Source organism: Vicia villosa, linkage group LG7 (genome assembly GCF_029867415.1).
Source record: "Vicia villosa cultivar HV-30 ecotype Madison, WI linkage group LG7, Vvil1.0, whole genome shotgun sequence".
Classification (NCBI taxonomy): domain Eukaryota; kingdom Viridiplantae; phylum Streptophyta; class Magnoliopsida; order Fabales; family Fabaceae; genus Vicia; species Vicia villosa.
The window spans coordinates 89,312,582-89,337,767 of NC_081186.1; the positions used below are offsets into that span (position 1 = coordinate 89,312,582).

Genomic DNA, 25,186 nt, shown 5'->3' on the forward strand with positions numbered 1-25,186 from the left:
AATTATATAATTTATATTTATTAAATGTTTTACATATTTTATGAAGACATATTTATTTAATAAATATTTATTTATTTTTTGACAGAATTAATAAATATTTATTTAAAAAATACTTATTATATAAATATGTATTTCACATTTAATAAATGTTTATTATATAAATGTTTAAATAGATCTCTAATTTATAATATTTATAAATACTGTTTCAATTACATCATATTATATAAATATTTTTCAGCTACACTTTCATTTTAATTATATATTTTAATAATTTTCAAAATAATTATATAACTAACATATATGAAATGTTTTTCATAATAATTATGTAATAGTGTGTTTCAAATATAATATTTATTTTATATAATATTTATTTGAGGAAAATAATTATTTTTAAATTATACTTTCATTATAATTATATATTTCAATATTTATAGAAGAAAATATTATTTAAACATTTTAAATTAAAAATATATAATAAATAATTTATTAAATATGAAATAAATATTTAAATAATAAATTAATAATATTAAATACAATAAAATGTTAACTAACATATAATAAATATTTTTTAAAATAAATATGTAATAGTATTTTTAAATAATCATGTTATAGTATTTATTAAAGTACTGTTATATATATATATATATATATATATATATATATATATATATATATATATATATATATATATATATATATATATATATATATATATATTATTTTATAATATTCCGATTATTTTGTAATAATGGGAGTAGAACTAAGTTTATATACGTCCCTTAACATTTTATTATGATCTGCAATGGGTCATTAATTAAATAAAGAAGTATGTTATTTATTTTATTATGATTAGTCCAAATTTATTTTATGTGGATAGACATTTTTCAGCCATAGAACTAAAATTATATTGTATTTTAATTTTGGCTATAAATATTAATGTTACTTTCCTTTCTATTTTCATTCACAGTTTAATTTCTCAGTTTCCTTTCTTTCAAAAAAATCACAAAAGTTTCCACAAAGCTGAATTAATCATCCAATGGGGTGGTTGTTTTTGTGTTTATATCTTTTTCTCTTCCATTTTCCTTCCTTCTCTTCTTCTTTCAATTTCTTATGTCATCATCATGAGAATTCTGCCTTGCTTCAGTTCAAGTCCTCATTCACTATTGATGATTATGACACTTGTCTCATGAAAACAAAAACATGGAAAAATGGAAGTGATTGTTGCTCATGGCATGGTGTCACTTGTGACACTGTCTCTGGTCATGTGATTGGCCTCAACCTTGGTGGTGAGTGCCTTGATGGTATATTACATCCCAACAGTACCCTTTTCCATCTTACTCATCTCCAAACACTCAACCTTTCTCACAATTATTTCTATCACTCCCATTTTCATTCTAAGTTTGGGGGGTTTACGAGTCTTACACATCTTGATTTGTCTTCTGCTTCTTCTTCTAATTCCTTTGAAGGTGAAGTTCCTCCTCAAATCTCACACCTTTCTAAATTAACATCACTTCATCTCTCTTACAATAGTGAGTTAATTTGGAAAGAGAGCACTTTGAAGAGACTTGTGCAAAATGCAACAAATTTAAGGGACATGTTTTTGGATTACACAGATATGTCTTCAATGAAACTAAATTCCATTGATTTGCTCTTCAATCAATCATCTTCTTTGGTTACACTAAATCTTGGAAACACAAAATTAAGAACAACTTCCAAAAAATATAATCTGTGTTTACCAAGTATTCAAGAACTATACATACAAGCTAATTATTACGACCATCCAAGCCAAGTTCCAGAATTGAGTTGCAGTGTTTTTCTTAGAATTTTGGATTTTTCAGAAAATAATTTCCAAGGACCCATTCCTCCATCATTTTCTAACCTCACACATCTTACTTCTCTAAATCTCAACTGGAACTCCCTTAACGGTTCAATCTCCTCCTTACTTTTCACTCTTCCATCTCTAATTTCTCTAGATCTCTTTGGCAATGATTTCAGTGGTGAGCTTCCAAAATCACTTTCAAACCTTCAACATCTCATTAGCTTAGACCTTTCATCTAATTCATTTAAGGGTCAGATTCCAGATGTGTTTGGAATTGGTGGGATGACCAAACTGCAACAACTTGATTTAAGTTCAAACAATTTTGAAGGAACAATTCCTTCTTCATTATTTAACTTGAATCAACTTCTCACATTACATTGCTCTCATAATAAATTAGTGGGTCCCCTAATCAACAATATTTCAGGGTTTCAAAAGGTAACTGATTTGAATTTAGATAACAACATGTTAAGTGGAACAATTCCTTCTTCCATGTTATCTTTGCCGTGTCTGAAGAGTTTATCTCTAAAAAACAATCGATTTACGGGGCATATCAGTGAAATTTCATCATATTCGTTAGAAAAACTTTCTCTATGCGGCAATAAGCTACAAGGCAATATTCCAAAATCCACTTTCAGCCTTTCAAACCTGACTATATTATGTCTATCATCAAACAACTTCAGTGGTGCCGTTGATTTTCAACACTTTTCCAAACTTCAAAATTTGCAATATTTGTCCCTTTCACATAATAGCCAATTATCACTAAACATTGAATCCAATGTCAGTTACAGTTTTGTTGAACTAACTACTTTGGAATTGTCTTCTTTGAGTTTGAATGAACTTCCCAAATTTCTAGGAAAATTCCCAAGTTTGTATTCTCTTGATATGTCCAATAACAAGTTTAATGGAAGAGTGCCCAATTGGCTACTTGAAACAGTAAATTCACTTAGATATTTGAATCTCTCTCAAAACATGTTCACATCAATAGATCAGATCTCAAGAAGTAATCAGTGGCTCATTTACCTTGATCTTAGTTATAACTTACTACAAGGTGAACTTTCTGCTTCAATTTGCAACTTGAGTTCACTACAATTTCTCAATCTTGCACACAATAAATTGACAGGTACCATTCCACAATGTCTTGTTAGTTTATCGGATCTTGAAGTTTTGGATCTACAAATGAACAAATTTTATGGCACTTTGCCAAATAACTTTTCAAACTTTTGTGTACTTTCTACTCTGAATCTTTTTGACAACCAATTAGAAGACCGTGTTCCTGAAACTTTGTCACAATGCCGAAGTCTTGAAGTTTTAAATCTTGGCAGCAACAGAATAGAAGACAAATTACCTGACTTCCTTCAAACTCTGTTAGATTTGCGAGTGTTGGTTTTGCGAGACAATAAGATGCATGGTTCCATTGCTAATCTGAAGGTCAATTATCCATTTCCCAATTTAATTATTTTTGATATCTCAGGCAATAACTTCAGCGGTCCGCTACCAAAAAATTATTTTGAAAAGTTCGAAGCCATGAAAAATGTTAATGAAGCTCTGGAAGGCGATTCATATAGGAAAACTGCTTCCATTATTGGTGTAGTAGTGGGTATCATAAAATCTGAAATAGGGTATGTTCAGACATATAATGATTCTGTGACTGTGACATTGAAAGGAATCAATATACCTATTGTAAAAATTCCAACAATCTTTGCAATTATTGATTTGTCAAGAAACATGTTTGAAGGAGAGATTCCAAATGATATTGGAGAGCTTCATTCGCTCAAAGGACTTAATCTTTCTCATAACAGACTCGTTGGTCACATTCCACAATCCATGGGAAACTTGACAAACTTGGAATGGTTGGATCTCTCCTCAAATATGTTGACTGGTATGATTCCTGCCGAATTCACAAATCTCAACAGCCTTGAAGTCTTGAATCTTTCCAATAACCATCTTGTAGGAGAAATACCTCAAGGAAAACAGTTCAACACATTTTCAAATGATTCATATGAAGGAAACTTGGGGTTATGCGGATTTCCGTTGTCAAAGAAATGTGGACCTGAACAACATTCTCCACCTTCACCCGACAAGCTTTGGAGTGAAGAGAAATTTGGATTTGGATTTGGATGGAAGCCAGTGGCAATTGGATATGGATGTGGATTTGTGTTTGGAATAGGCCTTGGATATTGCATGTTTTTAATTGGAAAGCCGAGATGGCTTGTGATGATATTCGGTGGCCAACCAAAGAGAAGAGTGAGAAGAAGAAGAACAAGAGTGAGGAGGACCAATGGTTCAACCATGAATCAGATGATACAAATGTCATAGTTTTATTCTTGTGTTTATTTTTTCTACTGTGTCAGTTTTTAATTCAGTTTAAAATAAGCTTGATCATTCTTGTTTGATCAGCTAGTTTAATTTTGTGTCGTAAACTTTCCATTGTTGTTGTTGTTGTTGTTGAGGTGTTCTTGTTAAAGTTGTAATGTGTTTTGTATTTGTTTTATTTGAGTTTAACAAATAGATTGGAATTGGAATTAAATGAAAAAGTGTACTTAATTACATAAAATTTAAGAAATACTGTAATAATAAGGGCCAATGCTACCAACCATTTGGTGTGGTGATGAAACTTTTGGTTTTTCTTTTTAATAACAAAATAATATGAAACTTTTGCTTCAAACGTTTGGTGTGGTCGCATTATCGGTTAACTTCATGGTTGCAGTTGGTATCATAATGGCTAACAAATTTATCATCATTATGAATTTTTGTTATAACTTTGTTGTTGATAGGCCCAATTTTCCTCACGTTTGTTCACTACGTCCCTCCTTGGGTTCTGCTTTTCACCTTTTTTTGTTCTATTTCACAAAGCATTTCATATATCTAGAAGAAAAAAAAACAACGACTTCATTCAAGTTTCAACCCTTTATTTGTTTATGTATCAGTAGGTGTAGCAGTTGCAACTGTATCAGATTTAGAGTTCAATTTATTTGGTGCTATAGTTGCAGTATATGTTTGGTAATGCGTTTTTTTTAGCAAAATCACATCTGCAGTGGCATTTTGGTAGTTATTTGGGACCTTTGACGCAAAAGCTACACATAGTAGCTTCTCTAAAATCAAATCTGCGGCAAATCCAATGCTGCACCAAACATACACGCAGTTATATTGATAATTCCAAGTGCTATAAATAAAATTTTATGGTATAATTTACAGCAGTAAGGAAACTGGACAGCTTTGGCGTAACTCGTAAGTACTAGCCGATACTATCCAATTTTGCCTACGTAAATTTAAGTTTTCAATAACTAGACTTGAAAATATATTGTTGTAGATTGATGTGGAACGTTAACAGCTCATCTGCAATTTTGATATCTGCTCTTCTTGGTTTTCTCTCACAGTTGTCAGGTGCATTGGCATTGGGGTGAGAGTTCTTTCCGCATTGAGCAGAGTCCAGTGCTCGAACAAGCTGGTATCCCACTTGGTGTTGTTAAAGGAAGAGTACAATTCACTGCTGAAAGAATGACATTCAAATCATGTAGGAAAAATTGTCATGTGAAGGGAATCGGTGTTCGGGACATTGCAAGACTATTGTAAGATAAAGTTTAATCTCATATCCAACAAACTCTATGAGCTCATATATACGTTTCCGTTTCCGTTTCCACTAATAAATTGTGGTATTATCATGTCTGGTCCTAGTTTTATCCTTGGAGGTATATTTTCCGGGTTTGTTAAGTTTGTGCCTCCTCTGAAAGTAAATTTTCTTTGTTTATTCTTTCTGATAACACTTTTTATATGTATCCTAAGTGATATCTATACTTCTACTTATTTGAGAATCCAATAGAGTGGATTTATTCATAAGCATTATTACAATAATGAAAAGAGAAATTATGTATCATTTTACACCATTGTTCTTTATTAATTATAGAGGAAAGAGAAATTAAGAGAATTGAAAGAATATATTAAAAAAAATGTCATTAACATTGTATTGGAATTGTAAAGTGTTATAATTTGAGACAATTTTTTTTGGATTTAATGGATATACGTGTAAAATAGTTTTACACTGTCATGAAAATATATCATTATGATATGTCATATAAATTCTTTAAAACTTTCAGTATCATTTGACATAAAGGTGGTCAAAAATTTTAGTTCAATTTACTAAAATGTTTTTTCAATAAGCAATTGATATATAAGAAATCGCACTAGGGGTGCAACCCTTACAACAGACAAGTCTAAACAGTGCTGAAGCAAGACAAGGGTAACTTGTACCAATCATAAAAACTACAATTGGACAAAGGTTGACTTAAAGCCAACCATCTCTAGGAAAAAAAGATTACATTATTAAGAACCATCTCAAAGCTATAAGGTTTATTCTCAAAGATCATGGCATTTCTCATGATCCATAAGCTCCAAATAGTTGATATCCAAATGATGTTAATCTTGTTCTTGTGATTGACTATCTTCACCTTCTCTTGGATGGAACCAAAATTCAAGAACTCTGCGAACGAGAAAATAGAATCATCTCCCAACCAAACATAAACTCTTCTCCAAACCGATTTCGCCGACAAGCAATCAAAGAACAAGTGATTCAAATTCTCCAAATGAACCTCACAAAAAAGACAATTAATCGAAGGTATGCTTGGAACTCCTCTTTGAATCAAAAGGTCTTTTAGAGGAAGTTTTTCAGACAAGAACCTCCATGAAAACACATTTATTCTAATAGGTAATTTCAAAGACCATGTAACTTTCATCAAGCAAACAGTTGAATACGACCATGCTAGTTCTTTTGATTCCTCCACCAAATTTGAAACACTAGAAACCGAGAACTCACCGTTAGAATTCAAGTTCCATTCAAAAAGATCTTCTTCCAAGTTATTCAACAATACCGGCTGCAAGTTTGTATGCAAATCCTGCCATTGTTGCTGAACGGATGCTCTTCCCGCTACTGCCATAACCTGATCCGGCCCCTGGACAGTGGAGGAATTATGACCGAACAGACTGTTCGCTGGCCAGAGAACAGCTTCATCCTGCTTGTGAAAAATCTCAGCTACCGAGCACAGTTTTTCGGTTGATAAATCATACAAATCTGGAAATTTGTCGCGAAGAGATTGATTTCCCAACCAAATACTGTCCCAGAAAAGAATGTTTTTACCATTCCTTAGATGACAGTCAACGCAACTAGAGAAGCCTTCCTCTAAACCTTCCATGTTCACATTATTTGTCATGACATCCCTTCATCATATGGAATCATCCTGATTAATGGTATCCCCATTATTCGCTTGCGCCTTGATTTTGGGATTGTGATACCACAAATCAATGAATCTCCTCCATATTGCATCTTTCTCCGTTAGAATTCGCCATTTCCATTTTAGAAGAAGAGCCATATTCATCTCTCTAACGTCCCTAACCCCCAATCCACCTTTATCTTTTGGATTGCACACTATCTCCCACTTCACCCAATGAATGCTTCTTTTGTTCACATTACCACTCCATAAAAAGTTGCTTTGGATCTCTCTTATCTCTTGTATGATCTTCTTCGCAGCTTTGTAAAAAGAAAGAGTGAAAGTAGGAATAGCGTTAAGTACCGTATTAATGAGAGTCAACCTTCCCCCTATTGAAATGTTCCTCCCCTTCCAAGATGTTAGTTTACTCTTGATGTTGTTTAAAATTTCCTTCCACGTCTTCTAGCTTCTAGGATTAGCGCCCACCCAAATACCAAGAAATTTGAAAGGAAAGTTCCCTTTTTTGCAAGAAAGAAACGATGTTGCCGTATGCATCAACCAATCTCCCACGTTCACACCAAAAATATTACTTTTAGTGAAGTTAATTTTTAACCCCGACACAAGTTCAAAACCTCTCAACAACACTTTCAAGCTCCAAAGATTATCACAAGTAGGCTCCCCTAAAATAACAGCGTCGTCCACGAATTGAAGGATATCCACTACGTACGTCCTCTTCTCCAAATTTGAAAGGTTTGAAATCCCCCACTTCAACCGACTTTTTGACAAGGGTTGTTAGTCCTTCCATGACGAGAACAAAAAGAAATGGAGACAAAGGGTCCCCTTGACGTAAACCTCTTAGAGCCGAAAAATCTTTAGTAGCGCTTCCGTTTACCAAAACGGACATATGGCTTGTAAATACACAAGCTTCCATCCATTTCATACACCTCTTTCCAAAACCCATTCTCTTCATTAAGTACCTAATAAAATTCCAAGAAACGGAGTCGTAAGCCTTCTCAAAATCAACCTTAAGCAATAGACAACTTCTTTTCTTTCTTTTAGACCAATCAATGATCTCTTTAACCATTAGAAATCCATCCATCATGTTTCTACCCGGGACAAAAGCGGTTTGATTAGGAGAGATCAATTTCCCAATCACCACTTTAATTCTAGTAGCTAAAAGTTTCGCTAAAATCTTGTAAATACTCCCCACCAAGCAAATTGGACGATATTCATACAAATCTTGAGGATTTTTGCTCTTAGGAATCAAAGTTAGAAAAAAGGAAATTTTAGCTTTCACAAGCTTTCCTTTAGAATGGAAATCATTACATAGAGCCATTAAATCCCCTTTTAGTAGAGACCAAAATCTCTTGAAGAACTCAAGAGTGAAACCATCTGGGCCCGGACTTTTGTTCCCATCGCACGACCAAATAGCCTCCTTAACTTCATCTTCTGAAAACGGCCTCTCCATATCCATTGATTCATTCGACAACAAAGAATTCAGGCTGATCCCCATAGGCTCCGGCCTACAAACTACTTCCTCCTTAAAGAAATCTTTGAAATGTGCACAAATGAAGTCTTTAACCTCGCTAACAACTTCCAATCTACCCCTGTTTGAGCCTATAGAACACAGTGAATTTCTCCTCCTTCTCTCCCTTGTATAATTATGAAAAAAATCGGGTGTTACCGTCTCCTTCGGATAACCAAAGTTGTCTAGATTTAAGCCGAAGGATGCTTCCCTTTTTGTTAAGATTATCTCAAAAATCCGCCATCGGCTTAGATATCTTTTGAACCACCTCCTCCGGAACGTTACTTGCAAAATGAGCAAACAAGTTATCTAAAAGTTGCATCTCCTCTCCGGTTTTTTCGATGTTGAGGTCGATCCAACCATAAACCTCTTTCTTCCACGAAGATAAATGTTCCTTGAGAATTTTCAACTTCTCTACCAAGCAAAAATCGCCTCTCCCCTTTTTACTTATGGTTGCCCCCTCCTTCTTCACAAAAGAGGAGAAATCCTCATGATTGAACCAAGAGTTGTTGAATTTAAATGGTTTGGGTCCCCAATTCTTTCTATTGTCTTTCAACCAAATCGAAGGATGATCGAAAATGTCCCTTTCTCCAATAATTTGTCCTTCCACCTTCCAATCTTCTATAAAATCTTCCGATAGAAGGAATCTATCTATCCGACTCATAGCTTTGCCATTACTATTGAACCAAGTGAATTTTCCTCCTATTGTTGGAAGGTCCACCACCTCCATCTCTTCTATAAAACCAATGAACTTCAACATCTCCTTTCTATAACTCCTACCGGATTTACCTACCCTTTCCTCCAACGAAGAAATGGAATTGAAATTCCCTCCTATGCACCAAGCTCCCTTAGCACTACTCTTCTTAAACTCAACCATCATCTTCCATGACTTCAGTCCACACTTGATATCACACGAAGCGTATACATTGATGAAGTAAATCAATTTTCCATCCTTTTCCACACAAAGACCAAGAAAACCTTCTTCTCTAAAACTATAGACCAGATTAAAGACATCCTTCTTCCACATAGTTAATAAGTCACCCGACACCCCAACCGCATCCAGAAAAGACCATTCCACCCTATCATAGGAATTTTTTTGTCATGCATGCAATTTATGAGATAAAAGAATAAATTAGACGAACTCCATCCTGTTAGAAGACTTCCAAGTCAATTTAAACATAGATCAAAACATACCTTTCATATCAACATATTAGAACTAGGCCATACTATCACATGTTCATTATGATTTTTTTCTTTTAAATTTAGATAAGAGATTAATTGTTACATACTGTAAAAAAAATTATACAATCAATTTATCACAACCATTCATATATGTTATTTTATAAATTTATAAATGATTAAAATTAAATTCAAATTTTAATTAAAATCTAACGGTCACGATTAATTGATAGTGTAAAATTTCTCTACACGTCAATGTATAGAAATTAAAATTTTTAAATAATATTTTTATGATGGTGTGACAATTTATAATTTGGGGAGCACATATAAAAAGTATTTTTATAATAATCAGTATAACAACTTTTAGTTAATAACTTGTAAAGTTATATAAATAATAGAAATAATTAGACTGCAATATTTTTTGTTTTGACCTATTTATTAAATCGGTCTTTAACATTTTGTAAATTGATAAAATTTTAATGTTTATATAATTAATTTTTAAAATGTCGATCTTAAAAAAATAGACCACTTTGAATTTTTTTTAAATAATTTTAAACTTGTTAGGATTCTTTATTTTTATCATTTTCATCAACCAAAAAATTTAAAAAAAAAAAAAAAACCTTTCAAACCCTTCTCTATAATCTTGTTAATCCTGCTCGTTGTTTATTAGTGATACAGATGTCAATTTATATTTGTTAATGAAAGTTTCCATGAGAATTATCTATGTGGAGTTTTGAAGTTGGGGATTCTTTTATCCCGTGGAGACAAGGATGGAAAAAAGTTTTTCTAATGAGTCTTCAGGGGATCGGGAAATTACCATTTGCACCGTAGACTTCCCAACCTCGGCCATATTATTTACTTTTTATATATAATATATTATTCAATATATAATTATATGATTTTGCATGTATGTTTTTATAAAACCGTAATTAATATTTTAGGAGATGAAGAGTTATAAGTGGAATTTTTTTTTTCATGGTATAATGTATTGTTTTCAAGGTAACCAAAACTGGACCAAACATTGAAAAGGTAACCAAACATTGAATAGGTATACATATGGATTTAGGGTTTTAAGCTTTGACCGGAGTTGAACTCAGGTTTAACCGGTTATATATAAATAAATATTTTATTATATATATAAGAATATCAATGCAAAAAAAATTATATTTTTTTAAATAATAAAAGAAATTATTGAGAATTTCTATATAATTAATACTTAAGCGTTTTTTAATTTTTTTATAGTCTTTTATATTTTTAATAGGTTAGATAAGTAAGCTCAAAACTTTCATTTTAATATAATGGTAATAATAATAAATAATCTAATAACTTTATCAATTATTTGTCCACGACATTTCTTATGCGATGAACTGTATTTTATCGTATATATGTATTATATATACAAAATCTAATTTCATTCATCGAATAAATAGATAATAACAAAAGAATTTAAAATTGTTTGTACTTTGAATTTTCTACGATAATGTGTACAAGAGTGATTGGAAAAATAAAACTTAAATCATGTATTATTTTGATTCAAAACTAATTTTATTTATCATATTTTTATAAATCATAAGCGAAATCGCGTCCGACCCTAAAAATCACCTAATCCGTCGATTTTTCGATTTTTATCCGATTTTTGACTGGTTTTCCGGTTTAAATCTCAGTTCTTCTGCATGCTGGTTTTCGAGTCTAAACAAACCAGTTAGGGATCTAGTTCCTGGTCTGGTTGGGTTTTGATTACCATGAACACACCGTCTTCTTCTTCTTTTCTCAATTCTCTTTGTCTCCTCCATTTCTCGTCTCCTATATTCTTATCATCATCATAAAAATCACTCTCCTTTGTTTATTGTGCTTAAAGTAATTAATCTTTGATCAATACTAAAGCTTGTCAATGACTCAAGTGACTCGTGGAGGAGTATTCTTTAAGTTAATAGTAAATATCTAAATTAGATCATGATAAAAAAAATGTGTGGCTCAATATAGAGAAAAAATTGAAAATATAATCCCTAGCAAGTATAAATGGAAGACATGTTAGAATATTCGTTTAGTTTCAATTTAGACAATGACTATATAAAGACAAATATGGAAATGGTGTTTTTGAGGACCACCTTGATAACGTATTGCACTGGCAAGAAAATAAGTAAAAGTCTGTTTCTACATTTGTTGTCCTCGTCAACAATTGAAAGGAATCTAGTAATAAAAAATAGTTATATTTTATTTTTTTAAGTGTAAAATTATTGATAATTTAATATTTAAATAAAATTCTCAACAAGTTATTTTTGATAAAATTAAAATAAAAATAATTATTATTATTATTATTCTACAATTAAATTGAACATTATTAAATAATATTAGAAGTAAAGTTTAGATTAACTCATTTTTAGAAAACTAGTTTGGTGAGTGATATTATTTGATATATAAACTTTTTTTCAAACTGTAATTAATATACTATTTGAGATTTTTTTAATAAATAGTTTGATTAAGTTTTTAAGAGTCACGTTTATAAAAATTAATTTTTTTAACCAATATATTCGTTTAAACCAATTTAAAATGGAATTGAGGTTACAAATTGGTTTTATAATCTTTTCGTTCCATTTTCCTTTGAGCAATTTTTTTTAAAGTAATTAACTTGTATTATATTATTTCATAATCTAAGCATATAATAATTTTATGGGTTAATACCACGTTACCCCCTGCCATATAAGCGTGTTTTGCTTTACCCTCTCTAAAAAAAAAATTTATTGGACAAACCTTGCCAAATAAAGATTCCATCAAATTTGATCCTGATCAATTTTTTTGGCCAAGATTCTTAGAATCTTGCCTACGTGGCATTTTTTGTAGTGCTGACTGTACAACACATAAGCGATGTGGCACAGTCAGCACTGTCACGTGAAAATTATTTTTAAAATTATTTTTATTAATTTTTTTTTTAAAAAAATTATTATTTTTTAATATTTTTTTTACGTTTTTAAAAAATATTTGACAATACCTCCGGATTTACCTACAAATTTGACAATACCCACGAATTTACATATGAATTTAAAAATACCTGCGGATTTGAAAATACCTGCAGATTTGACAATACCTGCGGATTTATATATAATAAAAATAAATTTTAAAAAAAAAAAACAACAATAAAAAAATTTGGAAAAAAATAATTAAAACAAAATTTAATATATATATATATATATATATATATAATAAAAAAAATTGAAAAAAAAAAAACAAAATTCCACATGGAAATTAAAAATAAATAAAAAATAAAAAAATGCAACATGTGCATGCCACGTATGCAGATTCTCTTGGAATTTTGATCCATGGTCAAATTTTTTGGAATCTTTTTTTGGTAAGGTTTGTCCAATAAATTTTTTTTTTAGAGGGGGGTAAAGCAAAACACGCCTATATGACAGGGGGATAAAGTGGTATTAACCCTAATTTTATTTACATAATTCAATATAAATACTTTGACACAGATCCAAAGAAAATTTGACAATTTTTTTTCTCACCCTTATCTTTTCTTTCAAGTCCTTTACAAAAATTCAAAAATGTATTGAATTTTCAGACACGCATCTTTAAACGCATCAAATTTTTTTTTGTAAAATTAAACGCAAACGAGCAAATCATCCATATTTTATTTAATTTCGGAGATGCATATCTGAATAAATCTATTTTTTGCAGAAAAAAATATTTTAGAATATTCATATCTAAAAGAAAATTTGTTGTATTTTTTTAAGTTAGTATTTGGTGTATTCATATAAGCAGACTTAGTATTCATGCATCAACAATGCAACAAATATGTAAATATTAACAATGTCCATATTAAAATAAACAATTAGAAAATACAAAAAGAATTAAAATAAAATTATAAAGATATTATAATGAAAAATCAAGTAAAATTAAATTAAGTCTCTACAATTTTTATTTTATTTTTTTTTGAAAAAATAAATAATTAAAATAGAAAAACAAGGCATTTGGAATTGTAAAATTTTGATTTAGAGTCGCTTTTTTTTAAAACATGAGTTTTTTATGTTAGGTCGCGTAAAGGTCAGAAATACAGGAACGCAAGGGCTAGAACGCGAGAATACAATTCATATAATTCTAATATTGATTAAAATCGACAGAGAGTCACTGGAAACGACGTCAATTTCAATGAAATACGTGCAGGAAATGAGGTCATGGGTGTTTTCGAAGATACATCTCCGAATTTACCTTAGAAAGTTTCGGAGATGCATCTTCGAACCAATTTTTAACAAAAACAGGGTGGTTCCTTGATTTATGAAGGATGAGGTGATTTAAGGTACGTCTGAAGATAAATCTCCAAAAAATTTCGAAGACATGCATTTTTGGATTTCAAGGGTGAGGGAAAAAGTATAAGGGTGAGAAAAGAAATTGCCTTAGAATATGATACATAAACTGAAGTTTGTAGATCACCATGTTTAACTCGCGGACCGCACAGATCTTAGACTACATTTTTTAACTTTGTTAAATTTTAGTCCGCGTAAGTTTAACCGATTAGATGGCAGGTTATGCATGTCTAATATGCTGATTTGGGAGTTTGTTCATAACCCTTTAAAAAATACTTTTTAAGATTAAATAAAAGAGAAAATAGGTGATGCACTGACAGTGTAAAATAGTTTTACACTATTAACCAATCACAACTATGTATTCAATTCCATCACACTTTTATCATTAAAATTTTTTAATGACATGACAAATTGCTTGTTTTCTATTGGATGACAGTGTAAAATTATTTTATACTGTCAGTGCATATCCATCAAACTCTAAATAAAATTGTATTTTTTATAATTTTAGAGAATTTCTAACCTCACCTCATACATCTCAACAAGTTCGTAGATGTATCTAAGAAAGTAACATTATTTTTTTTTTACAGAAATTAAATGCATAATATGAACAATGCAATGGTCCATTGAAGATGAATATTTACCTGAAATTCAGTTTTCTCTAACTTTCTTTGATTGGTTGCACTAAAAAGTTGGAGTTTTGGAGTGAAAAATGGTATTGGAGAAGTAGGATTTTTAGGTTGTGGAGAGTGAGTGTTGATGAAGAAATGTAACAATGGGGAGTGATCAAGTTGATTCAAACTATATCAGATGCTTACGTAGGTGCATCTACTGCCTATTCTGGCGCTAAGTGATTCCTTAGATGCACCAACGAAATAATCTCTGAACTGAAATTATGTGTATTTTTTCTCCACATACACTAGTTTATTATACTTCCGTAAATGCACCTACGGAAGGAAACCAATTTTTTTTTTAAAAGCTACTTCCAGATGTGAATCTACGAAAATATGGACAAATTGAAAATTTGTGTGGTGGCTAGGAGAAACATGGGGTGCATTGGAAATTCTCTAATTTTATCAATGAGAAACTTATAATTAATTTGATGTTATGTTAGATTTTTTTTAAATAGTTTTTAGGATTTTTGTGATTAATACTTACAATTTAAAAAATATTTTATAATAATCAACAATAATATTCTTTTTATAAGACAAGAATGACGACTTCCAACTTCCAAGTCAATTCTGACAAGAACTTCATAATCAGCACTAAAGTCTATTTATATTTAAAATATAACCGTGTTCTTTAAATTATGAGTAAGTTTTTAATTTAGATAACGACAAAAAGTACATGTTCCATAAATGTTAGTTTTAATTAGTGGTGTTTGTGGTGCAGATTGTGCGATTTTGACGAAAAAATTATTCGAACCGTAAGAGAAAAACCGCGCGGTTTAGTTTGGTTTGGTTGGCTCTTAGAAAAAAATTGAATCAAACCAAACAAAATCAATGCGGTTTGGTTCGGTTCGGATGATTCAGTTTTTTACAAATATTTTATTGAACGATACATACACATATTGATGACAACATAACTTTGTATTTAGACATTCATACACTATCAAATAACAACAAAACTCGTCATATTTTGACAACAACTTTCCATTTAATATGTAAAAATTAAATTAGACAAAAGTGGAATAATAAACATAAAACAATATAAAAATTATTATAATGAAACAAAAAAATAGAAGAGACGAGATTAGTGAAGATGAAAAAGAAAAAACATAAGAGTTGAGAGATTAGAGAAGAAGATGTGCGATAAAAACGAAACTGAAATAGGAAACATTTGCATAAAAATGAGAAGGTGGAAAGAAATAATATAAGAGAGTAGAGATTAGAGAAAAAGAGGGGAGATGTATGTGGCAAAGAATGAACGATAATGCTATTAGATATTTGAGAAGATCGGAACTGAAATCATATGTGTAAGGATGAGAAAATTGTCCGTAATCATAAAGGTAAGGTATAATAGATTTAAGTTTGGGTTGGATGTGATTTAAGTAAAAGCTAGGTTGTAACATAATGCGGTTTGATTCGGTTTGATTCGGTTTGATTCGGTTTACAAAATACAAACCGCAAACCGAACCGTGCGGTTTTGTTAAAAGATAACCCAAACAAATCCGAACCAAATGCGATTTTTTGAGATTTTGGTTTGGTTTGCGGTTTTCTATGGGTTGGTTTGGTTTTGAACACCCCTAATTCTAATCAAAGACAACTTCACCTTCAAAATAGAAATAACACTTAGGTGGACCACCTTTATAACGTTATTGATGGAAAAAAAATAAGTAAGATTTTATTTCTATTTAATTAAGCAATTAAAAAATATATGAATTGAAAGGGGAGATATCTCAATTCATCCCTTGAATCTCTTAGTCATTTGGCGAAATTTCAATTATATGCCATGTTTTTGTTGATGCACATCTGAAAGCATTTTTTTAAAAAATTTGTTTTTTTCCGTAGATACATCTACGGAAGTATTTTAAACTAATGTATGTTGGGAAAGAATACACATAAATTCAGTTTAGGGATAATTCTGTATGTGCATCTATGGAATGACTTATCGTCAGAATATTTCGTAGATGCATCTAGTATAATTTGAACCATCTTGATCACTCCCTCATTTCTACATTTCTTCCTTAAACTCGCCTTTCCACAACCTAAAAACCTACAACATCAATATCATTTTCCACTCCAAAACTCCAACCTTTTGGTGTAACAAATCAAAGGGAGCGAGAGAAGATTGAATTTCACGTAAATATTCATCTTTATCAATTGCATTGCTCACACTATGCATCTATTTTTTGTAAAAAAAGGTCTTGTCACTTCCGTAGGTACATCTACGGAACGTGTTGGAGATGAACATGTTTCGGAAGTGCATCTACGGAACATGTCTGTGTTGTTTTTTCAGCACTCTTGTAATTTTTTGTTATTTTGGTAATTGTTTGCAAATAGGTATGATGCACTCGGATAATATCTCAAGAGAATTAGTTCCTTTAGTCGATGTTTCTACAAGTGTTGAAGGGGTAGTCGTAAAGGCGGTAGATGTCGGCGGTGACTCTAATAACAAGCTAGAGTTTGATGATCGTGAAAGCATCCTCACATGGATTCGTAGGAATGCAACTAGCCTTGGTTTTTGTGCAGTAATAGGAAGATCGGATAATGGTACGACAAGAAGAAATGCTTTTTCAACAATGTTGTGCGAAAGAAGCGGGAAATATCATTCTCCTCTAAAGAATTTTAAAAGAGACCACACGGATACTAGGAAATGCGAGTGTCCATTTAAAATTTGTGGTTCAATTTCGAAAAATGTGTGAAAAGTTGTGTTGTACCCCAAAATTTGCCCTCATATATTTGAAAATGTCATTTTATTTCGAATAAGTGGCATAGCACAGTTGGTAAGCATTTGAGGTTAAAAGGTACAAGAGTGAGGTCCCGAGCTCGAATCTCAATTCTAACATTTTCTCTTTTACTTGCTTTCTAATTTTAGTTCTAACTTTATTTCCATTTATTCAAAAAACACAAAAATTGCATTTTTCTTACTATTTAATTTTCATATTAATTAAATAGCCATTTTTTAAATAATCAATTTTTACTTTTTATGCACTTTTAGTCAAAAAATCACCAAAAATCATAAAATATTCAAAAAAATCCAAAAAAGGGAAGTTTTTAATCTTATTTGTTTTATTTGTAGCATTTTTCATATCTTAGGGAACAAGTCAATCTCATTGATTTATTTTGATTTTATTTTTTGCTAGAATTAAAATAAATTAACTTTTTGGCCTTGATTTGATTCATTAGTTTTTATTATAATTTTTCTTTTTTATTTAACCTAATTTTTGTGTATAATCAGACACTTCTTCATTCTCAAAAGAAAAACAGAATTAACATTTATTCTTTGTCACTAACAATTTTTCAACCCTTATTCACAAACTAACACCCTTCACCATCTTTTCTGGCCGTTACGAATAACCTTCCGTCACTCTAAAAAATTACAATCAAACACCCCAAATCACATAATTTTTTCGGGTAACAATTTCTTTTTTTGTTTTGCAGGTTGAAAGATCAAAAGGAACAAGAAGATTTTCTTTCAGAAGCAAAACGGATCCACAACGCCATCCTCTCCGAATTCTCCTTCCTCAGCATGGTGATAAATTTTTCAGCCTATCGGCCGAATTCTGAAACTATTGTTTCGATTTGCTCCGAATTTTTTCCAGAAGTTCAGAAAAAAAATCGCGGAACAATACTCCTTTAGAATAGAGTCCTAAAGGAATTCGACCCTGAAAATCGCAAATTCCTCTTTTTCTATTTTATTTGATTTAATTTCTATTTTCATATTTTCAAAAAATTCTCAAAAAATTTGTAGGTTTCGTGATCTTATTTTTTTGATTTTATTTTAATCACTTTTCTATTTTTTTCATTTGTTTTTTTAAAATATTGCAGTGGTTTATCAACAGGTTTCCTATGGATTTGTCAAGTGGATGGAGCTTTAACCCTTGGCCTCGAGGGGTACCCCAATTGTTTTTTTAAAATCAACTTATATCAATCCATGTTTTACGAAATGATTGCGTCTTATCTTTCATTTCGTGTTCTTTTACATATAGAATATGGTATAATGACATGGCTCCTTAGATGCATTGTTATCTTCGATTATAGTAAAATTTCAATAACAACAATTAATTGGATAATCTGTCTCGTCATCAACACTTAGAATCGTAATTTTTATGATGTTCTATCGTCATAAAAATTAGGTTAAATTACCTCCAGGGTCCTTTAAGTTATTTAATTGTAAAAGTCAGTCCTTTATGTTTTTTTTTTTGCAACATGTGAGTCCTTTATGTTAACTAATGCATGCAACGTTGACCTTTTTCTCCTTTATTTTATTCTATTAATTTTATTTTAACTTCTAAAATTCATATTAAATCCGTTTTTTTGTCCAAAAACTATGAAAAAATTCCTAAAAATATTTCTTCTCATTTTACACATCGTGTAATTTTATGAGAATTTTCTTTTCTATTTTACTATTTTTTTTATTTATTCTTTTGCGTGCATTTTAATTAGTTTAAAAATACTTTGATGCCCAACCCATCTGGGAAGATATGAATATAAGGCAGAAATTTAAGTGTAGTGATTTCTATAAAGCTTTTCAGGATTCTCCTCTGATTTCATGGAGTAAGCTCCTTATGTTTAATCCACCTACTCCCCGAGCTGTGTTTATCTTTTGGCTAGTGTGTCATGGGAAAATTCCTACTAAGAGCAGACTGTGTCGATTTGGGCTGCTTAGTGACAACAAATGTGGCTTTTGTGATAATGAGGAGACTGTGAATCATCTTTTTTTCGAGTGTGATGAAATGAGGAGCATTTGGAGTTCAGTTCTACATTGGCTGAATATTCATCATTCTCCTAGAAGATGGGAAGAAGAGATTGTGTGGATTCAAAAGCAAGGAAAAGGCAAAGGATGGAGGGCAAAGCTCCATAGACTTGCCATTACTGAAACTATATATGGGGCCTGGTTATACAGAAATGGCACTTGTTTTGGCAAGGCCATGCACAGAGATAAAGTCTTGGAGCATATTTTGAAAAAAATAGTTTATAGAAGCTGGGGATGTAAAGACTTAAAGAGCCACATTGTGAATTATATGGCTTTTTAATTTCTCCTTTTTGTTTGTTTGTTTGTCCTCTTGATAGCTGGATCGACTGATCGCTTTGTAATTCCTGTTTTTGAAATTCTAATAAAAGTCTATTTTATTCCAAAAAAAAAATACTTTGATGCACTAAAAAATTTTGAAAATTTTATTATATGATTCAATGATGGTCTCTGACCTATGTTAAGGGACATATCAGTACCATTAGTGCCACTTCAGCTTTTTTGGATAGGAGTTTGAGAAAAAGCCAATTGTGCAGGCGCTAGTTAACATAAAGGACTCACATGTAGCGAAAAAAACATAAAGGACTAACTTGTTATAAACTAAATAACTTAAAGGACCCTGGAGGTAATTTAGCCTATAATTAACATAAAGGACTAACTTGTTACAAACTAAATAACTTAAAGAACCCTAGAGGTAATTTAGCCTAAAAATTATGATGATATATAAGTGATAATGACGAAACAGATTATTCAATGCCTTAATGCAATAGGTGTTCCCACCATCTTTGAGTCCACATAACTGTATTTGTTTGCATCGTTCGGCTCCACTAACGTAACTCCTTTTAGAAGTATCTCATTAGCCTTAAAGACTCTAAAGGGATAGAGTAATCGGCACCTTTTGACTAAGATCCACACACCAGATGAATCATAATTGCAATATCACTCTGATCCTAGTCCTAAACATCTTGGTAAGTCTTGATAAAATATATGGTATCCTCCCTATTCAAAATGACGACCTCCATCTCCAAATTAAGCAAAGTGGGAGAAGCTAAAGCCTCTACAATTTCGGAGAATACAAGCGTAGAGTTGACTGTGTGATCATTTCCCTCATCCTTGTACAATAAAAAAGTCTCGAAAGAAGACCCACTAATGAAAAATTCCTATCCAAAGAACCACTAGAAAGTTATTTTGAATCTGAATCATGAGATATATGTATAACCAATAAAACTGATTTATTAGTGACTATATGATAAAAATCTTAACTAGAAGACACTTCTGCCCTAATTAATAGAGATGAACCACTACACCCAAAATCACTAGACGAACATATTAAAAAAAATTCTTTTTAAGAATTAAATTGGATCATATAATTTTTTTCGTTAATTAGAATTTGTTTTCACTCTAAATTATTAATTAAATATCATAAAAATAATATTATAGATATAAAGTGGAAGAAATTGCACACAACCTGCTAGCCGAAATTCAATGTAGGTCTAAATAAAATCATACGGGGGGAGTAGAACTAAGTTTATATTATTATGATCAGCAATGGATCATTAATTAAATAAAGAAGTATGTTATTTATTTTATTATGATTAGGCCAAATATAATTTATGTGGATAGATATTTTCCAGCCATAGAACTAAAATTAAAATAGAGATATATTATTGTATTTTAATTTTGACTATAAATATTTATGTTACCTTCCTTTCTATTTTCATCCACACTTTGTTTTCTCTCAGTTTCCTTTCTTTCAAATAAACCAATAAAGTTTCCCCAAAAGCTGAATTAATCATCCAATGGGGTGGTTGTTTTTGTGTTTACATCTTTTTCTCTTCCATTTTCCATCCTTCTCTTCTTCTTTCAATTTCTTATGTCATCATCATGAGAATTCCGCCTTGCTTCAATTCAAGTCCTCATTCACTATAGATACTGTTTATTATCCTTGTTATGAATCTCCTGTGAAAACAACATCATGGAAAAATGGGAGTGATTGTTGTTCATGGCATGGGGTGACTTGTGACACTGTCTCTGGTCATGTGATTGGCCTCAACCTTGGCTGTGAAGGCCTTTCTGGTACATTACATCCCAACAGTACCCTTTTCCATCTTTCTCATCTCCAAACACTCAACCTTTCTGGCAATCATTTCTATGACACCCATTTTCATTCTAAGTTTGGGGCGTTTATGAGTCTTACACATCTTGACTTGTCTTATTGTCACTTTCAAGGTAAAGTTCCTCCTCAAATCTCACACCTTTCTAAATTAACAACACTTGATCTCTCTTACAATTATGTGTTAGTTTGGAAAGAGAGCACTTTGAAGAGGCTTGTGCAAAATGCAACAAATTTAAAGGAGCTATTTTTAGAGGAAACAGACATGTCTTCAATAAAAATAAACTCCCTTGATTTTATCTTCAATCATTCTTCCACTTTGGTTACTCTAAATCTTGGAAACACAGGATTAAGAGGATCCTTCCAAAAATGTAATTTGTGCTTGCCAAGTATTCAACAACTATACATGTGTAGTGGTACTGACGACTTTCAAATCCACCTTCCAGAATTGAGTTGCAGTGTTTTTCTTAGAATTTTGGATTTTTCAGATAATGATTTTCAAGGACCCATTCCTCCATCATTTTCTAACCTCACACATCTTACTTCTCTAAATCTCAAATGGAACTCCCTTAACGGTTCAATCTCCTCCTTACTTTTGACTCTTCCATCTCTAATTTCTCTCCATCTCTCTGAAAATCATTTCAGTGGTGAGCTTCCAATATCACTTTCAAACCTTCAACATCTCATTAGCTTAGACCTTTCAGCCAATTCATTTAAGGGTCAGATTCCTGATGTGTTTGGCGGGATGACTAAACTGCAACAACTCGATTTAAGTTTAAACAATTTAGAAGGACGAATTCCTTCTTCATTATTTAACTTGAATCAACTTCTCACATTAGATTGCTCTCGTAATAAACTGGTGGGTCCCCTAACCGACAAAATTTCAGGGTTTCAAAAGCTAACTGATTTGAATTTACATAACAACTTGTTAAACGAAACAATTCCTTCCTCCATGTTATCTTTGCCATGTTTGAAAAGTTTATCTCTAACAAACAACCGATTTACCGGGCATATAAGTGCAATTTCATCTTATTCCTTAGAAGAACTTAATCTATGCGACAACAAACTACAGGGAAATATTCCAAATTCCATTTTCAACCTTTCAAACCTAACCATATTATGTCTATCATCAAACAACTTGAGTGGTGTTGTTGATTTTCAAAAACTTTCCAAACTTCAAAATTTGCAGTCTCTGTCTCTTTCACATAATACCCAATTATCATTGAAAATTGAGTCCAATGTCAATTACAATTTTTTCCAACTACAGATATTAGAATTGTCTTCTTTCAGTTTTAATGAACTTCCCAAATTCATAGGAAAACTCGTAAGTTTGTATCATCTTGATATGTCTAATAACAAATTAACTGGAAGAGTGCCCAATTGGTTACTTGAAACAATGAATGACAATGGAGTTTTAAACCTTTCTCAAAACTTGTTTACATCAATAGATCATATCTCAACAAGTAATTATCGGTTCAGTTCCCTTGATCTTAGTTATAACCTACTACAAGGTGAACTTTCTATGTCAATTTGCAACATGACTTCACTGACATTTCTCAATCTTGCACACAATAAATTGACTGGTATCATTCCGAAATGGCTTGTTAATTTACCGTCTCTTGGAGTTTTGGATATACAAATGAACAAACTTCATGGCACTTTGCCAAATAACTTTTCAAAGGAAAACGAACTTTTAACTCTGAATCTCTTTGGCAACCAATTAGAAGGTCATTTGCCGAAAACTTTGTCCCAATGCGGAAATATGGAAGTTTTAAATCTTGGCAGCAACAGAATAGAAGACAAATTTCCTGACTGGCTTCAAACTTTGCAAAATTTGAAAGTGTTGGTTTTGCGAGACAACAAATTGCATGGTTCCATTGCAAATGTAAGGATCAATTATCCATTTCATGGTTTAATTATTTTTGATATCTCAGGCAACAACTTTAGCGGTCCACTACCAACAAATTATTTTAAAAAGTTTGAAGCCATGAAAAGTGTTATTGAAGTTCCGGAAGGCATTTCATATATGGAAAAGGCTATTAATTCTGAACTAATGAATGCCACAGTTAGAGATAGACTTGGATTTAAAGATGGACCAGTGGTTTTTCAGGAATACTATGATTCTATGATTTTGACAATGAAAGGAAACAATATGGAAATGAAAAAAATTCTAACAATCTTTGTAAGTATTGATTTGTCAAGAAACAAGTTTGAAGGAGAGATTCCAAATGATATTGGAGAGCTTCATTCGCTCAAAGGACTTAATCTTTCTCATAACAGACTAGTTGGTCACATTCCACAATCCATGGGAAACTTGACAAACTTGGAATGGTTGGATCTCTCCTCAAATATGTTAAATGGTATGATTCCTGCCGAATTCACAAATCTAAAAAGCCTTGAAGTCTTGAATCTTTCCAATAACCATCTTGTGGGAGAAATACCTCAAGGAAGTCAGTTCAATACATTTTCAAATGATTCATATGAAGGGAACCTGGGGTTATGCGGATTTCCCTTGTCAAAGAACTGTGGACCTGAACAACATTCGCCACCTTCACCCGACAAGCTTTGGAGTGAGGAGAAATTTGGATTTGGATTTGGATGGAAGCCAGTGGCAATTGGATATGGATGTGGATTTGTGTTTGGAATGGGCCTTGGATATTGCATGTTCTTAATTGGAAGGCCAAGATGGCTTGTGATGATATTTGGTGGCCAACCAAAGAGAAGAGTGAGAAGAAGAAGAGCAAGAGTGAGGAGGACCAATGGTTCAACCATGAATCAGATGATACAAATGTCATAATTGTCTTGTTGTGGTTATTTTTTCTACTGTGTTAGTTTTTCATATTATGTTTAAAATAAGCTTGATCATTCTTGTTTGATCATCTAGTTTACTTGCATAAGTTTTTCATTATTGTTATTGTTGTGTGTGTTTCTTGCTATTCTTCTTGTTAAGATTTTTATGTATGTCAAAATATATATTGTATTATAAGTAAAAAACATTGTCTTTTAATTCATATTATATGACTCTTTTTCTTAAACTATCTTCTGTTCCTGATGGATATATAAAAAAGAAGTTAAACTCTGTTTAAAATATCAGCTCCATTATCTTTTATATATTTTTACATAACATGTTTACTGGGAAAAACTGCATTAGGTTCCTTAAGATAATTCAAAACAACATAGCAAGGTTTCTGTTGGTAGTTTCAGTTCAATGTATTGCTTTCTACTTATGAATAATAACATTTGGCAAAAGAATTATGTTAACAACATATTCTCTAACATGCAATTTTCAATTAACACTTTCTCCAATGATAGAAATTCAAATTGGTGTACTAAATTTATGAGTTCTAAATTTATAAGGTCTTTGAGCATCTATGTGGTTCGGGTAGATGGAGGGGAGGGTAAATACCAGAGGAAATTATGCTTTCTATCTGATTTGTTTCTAGGTTTCCGCTATCCGGTCACCCACCATTTATGTATGTTTATGTAGACCTAACCACTATTCTAAGATTTATCATGTAATAAATTATGGTGTCATTTTGCAATCAATTGAATTTTTTCTATTTATTTATTTATTTATTTTTCATATATGCCATTGAATTTCCCACAATGTGTCGATAGTTGGTTATTAAATTC

The 25,186-nt window shown here is 31.4% G+C and overlaps 2 protein-coding genes across 2 annotated transcripts; both read left to right on the top strand.

The window, feature by feature from the left end:
• The first annotated feature begins 977 nt into the window (after positions 1-977).
• On the top strand, positions 978-4,475 carry LOC131615690 (receptor-like protein 7). Its single transcript, XM_058886838.1, has one exon. The coding sequence runs from the start codon at positions 1,037-1,039 to the stop codon at positions 4,133-4,135; it is 3,099 nt and encodes a 1,032-aa protein (XP_058742821.1). The 5' UTR covers positions 978-1,036; the 3' UTR covers positions 4,136-4,475.
• A 16,701-nt stretch (positions 4,476-21,176) lies between these two features.
• Positions 21,177-24,469, top strand: LOC131617762 (receptor-like protein 7). Its single transcript, XM_058889015.1, has one exon. The coding sequence runs from the start codon at positions 21,240-21,242 to the stop codon at positions 24,348-24,350; it is 3,111 nt and encodes a 1,036-aa protein (XP_058744998.1). The 5' UTR covers positions 21,177-21,239; the 3' UTR covers positions 24,351-24,469.
• The last annotated feature ends 717 nt before the right edge of the window (positions 24,470-25,186 follow it).

Coding starts and splice junctions, on each gene's coding strand:
- LOC131617762 (XM_058889015.1), top strand. CDS start 21,240: ATGGGGTGGTTGTTTTTGTGTTTACATCTTTTTCTCTTCCATTTTCCA.
- LOC131615690 (XM_058886838.1), top strand. CDS start 1,037: ATGGGGTGGTTGTTTTTGTGTTTATATCTTTTTCTCTTCCATTTTCCT.